This window comes from Nerophis ophidion, linkage group LG17 (genome assembly GCF_033978795.1).
Source record: "Nerophis ophidion isolate RoL-2023_Sa linkage group LG17, RoL_Noph_v1.0, whole genome shotgun sequence".
Lineage (NCBI taxonomy): Eukaryota > Metazoa > Chordata > Actinopteri > Syngnathiformes > Syngnathidae > Nerophis > Nerophis ophidion.
The window spans coordinates 51,897,372-51,906,218 of NC_084627.1; the positions used below are offsets into that span (position 1 = coordinate 51,897,372).

Below are 8,847 nucleotides of genomic sequence, written 5' to 3' on the forward strand. Positions count from 1 at the left end.
TTACAGACGGTAGATGGTGAAATCCTTAAATTGCTTGCAACAGCTCGTCAAGAAATGTTGTTCTTAAACTGTTCGACAATTTGCTTATGCGGGCAGTACGGTGGGAGAGTGTGTCTGCCTCACAATACGAAGGTTCTGAGTAGTCCTGGGTTCAATCCCAGGCTCGGGATCTTTCTGCGCGGAGTCTGCATGTCCTCCTCGTGAATGCGTGGGTTCCCTCCGGGTACTCCGGCTTCCTCCCACCTCCAAAGACATGCACCTGGGAATAGGCCCCTCCCACCTCCAAAGACATGGACCTGGGGATAGGCCCCTCCCACCTCTAACGACATGCACCTGGGGATAGGCCCTCCCACCTCCAAAGACATGCACCTGGGGATAGGCCCCTCCCACCTCCAAAGACATGCACCTGGGGATAGGCCCCTCCCACTTCCAAAGACATGCACCTGGGGGTAGGCCCCTCCCACCTCTAAAGACATGCACCTGGGGATAGGCCCCTCCCATCACCAAAGACATGCACCTGGGGATAGGCCCCTCCCACCTCCAAAGACATGCACCTGGGGATAGGCCCCTCCCACCTCCAAAGACATGCACCTGGGGATAGGCCCCTCCCACCTCCAAAGACATGCACCTGGGGATAGGCCCCTCCCACCTCCAAAGACATGCACCTGGGGATAGGCCCCTCCCACCTCCAAAGACATGCACCTGGGGATAGGCCCCTCCCACCTCCAAAGACATGCACCTGGGGATAGGCCCCTCCCACCTTCAAAGACATGCACCTGGGGATAGGCCCCTCCCACCTCCAAAGACATGCACCTGGGGATAGGCCCCTCCCACCTTCAAAGACATGCACCTGGGGATAGGTTGATTGGCAACACTAGATAGTCCCTAATGTGTGAATGTTGTCTGTCTATCTGTGTTGGCCCTGTGATGAGGTGGCGACTTGTCCAGGGTGTATGACGCCTTCCACCCGATTGTAGCTGAGATAGGCTTTAGCGCCCCCTGCGACCTCAAAGGGAATAAGCTGTAGAAAATGGATGGATGGATGGATGGATGGAATTTGCTGAGTCATTTGTTCAGAAAGTGTAGACCCTGGACCCATCCTTGTTTGTGAATGACTGATCAATTCATGGAAGCTGCTTTTATAGCCAATCATGTTACCCACCTGTTCCCAATGAGCCTGTTCTGTCATAACGGGGGTGGTCGCAGCTTACTGCCAGGTTTGTTCTCCCGGGATGCAAACGGACGAGGCTTACAGGTACGAACATATTTATGATCTTTACTCAAAAAGGTACAAAAACGGAAAACAAGGCTGATGGCACTTGGAGTTCAAGTAAATACTTAGCATCGACTATGGCATAGCAAGAAACAAACAAACTGTGGCATGAAACAACTAGCATGACTTTGGAAACAGACCTGAAACTGAGCAATGACGCCAGGCCGGCTGACTGGCGACGGCGGTTTAAATAGTCTGTTGATTAGAGCCAGGTGAGCGTCTGAACACCAGCGGCAGGTGACAATCATATGCAACCAAGAGTGCACAAAAAACAGGAACTAATGGAGTTCAATTAACAGAACATAACAAAATCATGATCTGAACCACAGATCATGATATGTTCACCTGTGGGATTGTCCAAATAAGTGTTTGATGAGCCTTCCTCAACTTTCTCGGCCTTTTTTGCCTCTTGTGCCAACTTTTTTGAAACATGTTGCAGGCATCAAATTCCAAATGAGCTAATATTTTTAAAAAGTAAAAAAGTTTTGAGTATCTTGTCTTTCCAGTCTGTTCAGTTGAAAATAGGCTGAAAAGGATTTGTGTTTTGTTTTTATTTACCATGTACACTTTTTATAAACTTCACTTATTTGGGGTTTTGCATTTTTATTGTATTTATTATGACAAAAAATATCAAAAGCAGAAATAAAAACGCAGCTGGTCTTCCTCACACGAAGCTACAAGTATGAGTAAGTAGAAGGTTCCTCACCCTTTGCCAGTCAATTCAGAGTTTGGGGGAGTTTTATCAAGATCACAAACAAACTGACTGCTATCTTGGTTGCAGCCTCTCTCATCCAGACCATCTTCACAGTCCTGGTCCCCATTGCATACCAGAGACTGACTGATGCATTGACCTGTGTTGGGGGCAGACACTTCATTTTAATCATCCATTCAATCTATTTAGGAGAGCCCCCTGAGATGCAGCATCTCCTTTTCAAGGGGGTCCCGACACAAATACAGAAAACCTGCAATGCAATAAAACACAAACAACACACTTCCACATCACACCTGCTCGCACCCATTTACATAATCCATTGCAATAGATTCAAATACAATCGAATTTAAACGGTTTTCAAAATCTAATTTCAAGTTATTTGCACTGGGGGGAAAAATTCTCACCCGACGTGCATCGGAACCTTTCCATGCAGCCGGATTCCAGAGGACATCCTTTTTGTGGGACGCAAGGGTGAGTTTGGGAATTTTCTCCCGAACATGGCACACCCCCAAACTGGGCGTACACCTCCACATGCCGTATCCGCACCTGATAGGAAAGCTCAATGGTGGTCAGTTAATAAAAATGGTGTGATTTGGGCTTTGTGACTGCATGAACCTCTAAAGCAGGGGTCAGGAACCTTTTTGGCTGAGAGAGCTATGAAAGCCCAATATTTTAAAATGTATTCCCGTGAGAGCCATGAAATATGTTTAACACTGAAAACTACTGTCAGGTTCAAACACTGATGACATCTATTAAGCGGACAAGAAGCAAGGAATTAAACAGAGACTGGATTCAATTTAGCTCAATGAGGAGAAACATGCAGACCTGCATCCTTGTACAGTGTCGTCCCACGCTCGGACAAGACAATTCTACGCCTTCTCTTTTATTTGGACTTTCCCTGATTACAACAACTAAATCCGTGCATCTCTTATTCTTTTTTAATAACATTGTTATTCTGAAGGTAACCAATAATAAATAAAGTACTTTGGACCATTAATGCAACTTCTTGAACAGGTGCGATAGAAAATGGAAGGATGGATTAAAATGCATGAGAATGTTTTATATTTTGAACGTTATTTTTAACACTGTGATTACCAGCAGAATTATTAATTACTTATGGTGTTAAGCAACGTCAGCTAAGATTTATCTGAGAGCCAGGTGCAGTCATCAAAAGAGCCACATCTGGCTCCAGAGCCATAGGTTCCCTCCCCCTGCTCTATAGACTTAGTGGCCACGTGCGTGGACAGCACCTTTTGGCTCTTATTTCCAAAATTGTCTACACTACGATAATGATGTCAAAAAACAAAAAAAAAAAGATGAGAAGTCCTCAAAGGCTTATCCGTCCATCCATTTCTACCGCTTATTTGAAAATGTAAATATTTTTATAGATATGCAACAACAACAACAACATATATGCTATCTGGTGTTGTGTTCCCTATTTTGAGTGTACAAAATGAAGGTGTGTGTTACTGAGTCCGACCTGGACATAATCTGGACTATACACTAATGCTTATTATGAAAATGTCATTTTGTTTATAAATTATATGCAATCTGTTGTTTCCCTAATTTTTCAGTGTACATGGATGAAGGTGTGTGTTGGACATTATCTGGACTGGACCTGGTTTTAAAAACCCTTTAAACAAATCTGATGTCATTAACAACCTGGTCTGGTGAAGATAAGGTCATTTAAAAAAAAAAAATAAATAAATAAAAAAAGATAAAGAAATAATAAAATTTTCTTGGATAAAAAAGAAAGTAAAACAATATAAAAACAATTAGTAATGAATGAAAATGTTATTGGACCAGCGGCACACACAATCACGTGTGTTTCAGGGACTGTGTGCCTTGCAGACTGTGTTGTCGACGTTGTGGGAATTGTGGGAATTGTGGGAAGCACAATATTGGCAGCAGAAAGAAACAACCCCGTTTGTGTGAGTGGCTGTGGATGAGTGTGATTGGGGGAGGGAGGGTTTTTTGGGGTTGATGCACTAATTGAAAGTGTATCTTGTGTTTTTTCTATGTTGATTTAATGAAAAAAAAATGAAATAAAAAAATTGTGTACACTACCGAATTGGGGTCTTATGGCCACTTATGTGGACACTTATACAGCCATCTGGTGGTGTCAGAAGAGTATAACATACAATGGAATTTGGGGGGGGAGTGTAAAAATAAGAATTAGCACGTTTATTACGTATGGACTAAGTACATCATATAGAAAGATGATTTTTAGATTTTATTCTAATTAGGGTCCAATAAGCCCAAATAGCAAAGAGAAATTTAAAAAAGCATGTAAAGAAACAGCTTGGGCCTTAAGAGGTTAAGGATGTAGGAGTGGGTGATGCTAAGTCAATACACGGCCAGTGTTGCTAGGATTTCAAGTATTGTGATACTTTTTAAATAATTCTCCATGTTCGTGTACATTTTACAGATCATTTTATCCCGAAGCATTTTGTTTTGACGATGTCACATGCGCTTCCTTTTTTAATTTGTAACTTGTTTTCTATCCGTCTTAGTTTCTGACCATTTAGTATAAACTCAGATTATTTGGACTGTTTTGTTTTGTAAGTATTAATGGCCAATTTTAAGATTGGCCATTAATAGAAACATGTTGTAATGTTATTAAGGTGTCTAGTCGAAATGACTGCTGTGCTGTTCAGTAACTACCAGGTAGAATCTCATCGCTAAGAATTGTTTTTGCTACTGTTGTTCGTTTACACATGCTAGTTGGAAACCACAGCCTATAAACAGCGTGTCGTGTGCATGAACAGTCGCAATCAAAAGTTGACATAGACTTGTAAAGGACATCATGTCATGGCTGTCTCGAGTCTCCAATCATTTCTACAACTCTTATTTTTTTGTGATGTAGTGATTGGAGCACATACTTGTTCATGAAGTTTGGTTCATTCATGAATTGTCCGAATAATTGTATCTAAGTTATCACAAAACTTTGTGTGAGGTTCAAACTCTGATGACATCTATTAAACAAGGCAAGAGGCAAAGAATTGAAACAGAGACAGAATTCCATTTGGACTCCATATTGAGGAGAGTCGCCCGGACACTGTAGCCTCGTACAATCTCCAGCACGCTCTGGCAAAAGATTGTACTCCTCCTTCTTTATTTGAATTTCTCCGACCACAGCTGCTTCGTGAGGGAAGTGGGTCGTAAACAGCGTTGCTTTTGGTGACAGAACAGTTCAAAAGGAAAGGTCGTAAACACTTCACAGAAAAGGTCGTAAACGAGTTCAAAAAGAGGTTCGTGAATCAGTTCAAAAAGACGATCGTAAAACAGTGGAAAAAGGAAGTCGCCTGGAGGGGAGCCTGGTCCTGCTTCCTCTTCGCTTTTGTAGTACTTGGGTCAGACAATATCTTTCTGTTTGATTCTCATACATGAAAGACACAGGAACACCTTCATCTTGCTTTCCCCCTACACGGTGGAGTTTTACGAGCCTTCCTCTTGGTAGGTTCCAAAGACAGCTTTTGTCTTCTTGCCAGGAACTCAGTGTAATACAAAGTTTTTATGATGAATTAGAAACAATTATTCTAACACTTTGTGTTTCAATGAGTTCCCGGCGAGCAGACAAAAGCTGTCTTTAATCCTACCAAACAAAAGGCTTGTGTAAAGCTCCACTCTGTAGGATGGAAAGCAACATGAAGGTGTTCTGTTTCTTTCAGGTATTGTAATCTACAGAATGATTTTGTTTTGACCCAAGAACCACAAACCAGAGAGGAAGCCGTTCCTGACTCCCCTTAAGGCACCTTTTCTTTGAATTATTCTGTGACCGTGGGCAACAGCTGTTTACGACCTTTTCTGTGAACTGTTTACGACCTTTTCTTTGAACTGTTGTAATTAAAGGCAATGGCTGTTTACAACCCTCGTTCCTTAGAAACAGCTGTTGCATGTAATCAAAGTCTAAACAAAAGAGGAAGCCTACAATCTTTCGCCAGAGTGTGATGGAGACTGTACAAGAGTACAGCCCAGACACGCTCTCCTCAATTGAGCCAAATTTAATTAGGTCTCTGTTTCATTCCTTGCTTCTTGTCTTGTTTAATAGATGTCATCAGTGTTTGAACCAGAAATGAAAGTATTATGGGTCCACTGAAAATGTGAGCAAATGTGCTGGGTCAAAAGTATACATACAGCAATGTTCATATTTGCTTACATGTCCCTTGGCAAGTTTCACTGCAATAGGGCACTTTTGGTAGCCATCCACAAACTCCTGGCAAGCTTGTGGATGGCTAACCACCCAGCAGATTTGGTCACATTTTCAGTAGACCCATAATACATTCATAAAAGAACCAAACTTCATTCAAGTTTTTTTGACCAACATTAATGTGCTCCAATCACTATATCAGAAAAAAAAAGAATTGTAGAAATGATTGGAAACTCAAGACATCCATGTTATTTACATTTTTATGGTATGTTACTTACATCTACTGTATCTGCTGGTTGTAATTTTTCATCACTTTTGGTGATCCCAAAGACACAAACAGGTACCAACGGGCCATAAAAGTGGGTTTTGCATAATATGAGCCCTTTAAGTTTGAGGTAAGTAATCAGGGTTAGATTTACGGGACAGATCTGGCGAGAGTTATTTGGCGCCGTATGTAAAAGTGTTTGTTACCTTTGTTCTGGTGCAGCCATCGCACTCAGACCAATCTCTGTAAGGCCCCCATCTGCAGTTTATCGGCTGCAGACAGCTACAAAAAAACAGATAAAGTGATTAAAAAATCAGATCATCGTAAATGTTTTTTTCTGTATTTGTTCACACTGCCTGCCAGGTACTTATCACTTACCGAATTGGAAAAATAAACACAAAGAGCAAAGCCAAAGGAGACAACTGTGAACACACAACAGCAATATTTCACACCAAGTTCAATCATTTACAAACCTTTGTAAAACAGTAATAATATTGAACATATATTAAAAAACTGGTCAGAATTTGGTTTTGTTGGAAGTCAATGTTGAAACAAGTAAAGCAGATGACATATTTTGATATTTAAACCACCAGATTAGGAACCATCAACAAATCAGATTAGTTACCATAGTTGGGTTTTACCTTCATGGTGTTGTTGTCTCATCCAGCTGGGAAACACTCGGGTCAGTTTCGTATGACCAGCAGAGAGAGATTACTCAACTAAAGCCAATATTCTGGAATTTCCCCCGCATGGTGAAAGTCTCATCTGTCAAGCCTGAGTACACATTGAGTAGAGAATCTGTCAGACTGCATTCTTTCCCAAGGCTTCCTTTTAAATGTCAAAGGTTATATTTTCAACATCCTAGCTGTACAACAGCATCCACAGCTAATATTTCATTCCTGCATCATACAGACGTGATATCAATTCTGCTTTCCGTCAGAGTGCTCCAACATGTTGCGTAATGGTTGTTTGTTGTAAATTGGGGATTTGTGCTGGAACAGGACAAAGGTTAGCACGTCCCAATTTGTCAACTTGGTCTTCACTGGGAAGTAATCACACAAATTGGTTCCCCCCGCATAGCCGCAGATTTCCTTCCTCTGATAAATTATACAAAACCAGTGAAGTTGGCACACTGGAAATCGTAAATAAAAACAGAATACAAGGATTTTGCAAATCCTTTTCAATGTACTGTATATTCAATTACAAGACTGCAAAGACAAGATATTTAATCTTCCAACTGAAAAACATATATTTTTTTTGCAAATAATCATTAAACATTGCAAAAAAGTTGGCTCAGGGGCAAGTTTTTTACCACTGTGTTACATGGCCTTTCCTTTTAATAACACTCAGTAAACGTTTGGGAACTGAAGATACCAACTTTTTTTGAAACTTTGCAGGTGGAATTATTTCCCATTCTTGCTTGATGTACATCTTAAGTTGTTCAACAGTCCGGGGTCTCTGTTGTGGTATTTTACACTTCATCATTTTCAATGGGAGACAAGCCTGGACTACAGGCAGCCCAGTCTAGTAACCGCACTCTTTTTCTAGGAAGCCACGCTGTTGTAACACGTGCAGAATGCAAATTGGCATTGTCTTGCTGAAATAAGCAGGGGCGTACAATAAAGAGACGTTGCTTGGATGACAACATATGTTGCTCCTAAACCTGTATGTACCTTTCAGCATTAATGGTGCCTTCACAGATGTGTAAGTTACCCATGCCTTGGGCACTAATACACCCCCATACCATCACACATGTGTAAGCTACCCATGTCTTGGGCACTAATACACCCCCATACCATCACACATGTGTAAGTTACCCATGCCTTGGGCACTAATACACCCCCATACCATCACACATGTGTAAGTTACCCATGTCTTGGCCACTAATACACCCCCATACCATCACACATGTGTAAGTTACCCATGTCTTGGGCACTAATACATCCCCATACCATCACACATGTGTAAGTTACCCATGTCTTGGGCACTAATACACCCCCATACCATCACATATGTGTAAGTTACCCATGTCTTGGGCACTAATACACCCCCATACCATCACACATGTGTAAGTTACCCATGTCTTGGGCACTAATACACCCCCATACCATCACACATGTGTAAGTTACCCATGTCTTGGGCACTAATACACCCCCATACCATCACACATGTGTAAGTTACCCATGTCTTGGGCACTAATACACCCCCATACCATCACTAATGTGTAAGTTACCCATGCCTTGGGCACTAATACACCCCCATACCATCACACATGTGTAAGTTACCCATGTCTTGGGCACTAATACACCCCCATACCATCACACATGTGTAAGTTACCCATGTCTTGGGCACTAATACACCCTCATACCATCACACATGTGTAAGTTACCCATGTCTTGGGCACTAATACACCCCCATACCATCACACATGTGTAAGTTACCCATGC

General features: G+C 41.8%; 1 protein-coding gene across 3 annotated transcripts in view; it reads right to left on the reverse strand.

The window, feature by feature from the left end:
* The window catches only part of c7b (complement component 7b), a 69,866-nt gene extending 62,538 nt beyond the window's left edge, over nt 1-7,328 (reverse strand). The window contains exons 1-5 of one of the 3 annotated variants that reach the window (XM_061877168.1): nt 7,026-7,328; nt 6,779-6,822; nt 6,607-6,682; nt 2,390-2,531; nt 1,980-2,124 (exon numbers count right to left, since the gene is read on the reverse strand). In XM_061877168.1, coding sequence (XP_061733152.1) covers nt 1,980-2,124; nt 2,390-2,531; nt 6,607-6,682; nt 6,779-6,822; nt 7,026-7,028 — 410 coding nt within the window. In that variant the 5' untranslated portion in view covers nt 7,029-7,328. The remainder of the gene's footprint in view (nt 1-1,979; nt 2,125-2,389; nt 2,532-6,606; nt 6,683-6,778; nt 6,823-7,025) is intronic. The other 2 variants (XM_061877167.1, XM_061877169.1) reach the window with 2 other exon arrangements.
* Nucleotides 7,329-8,847: the final 1,519 nt, after the last annotated feature.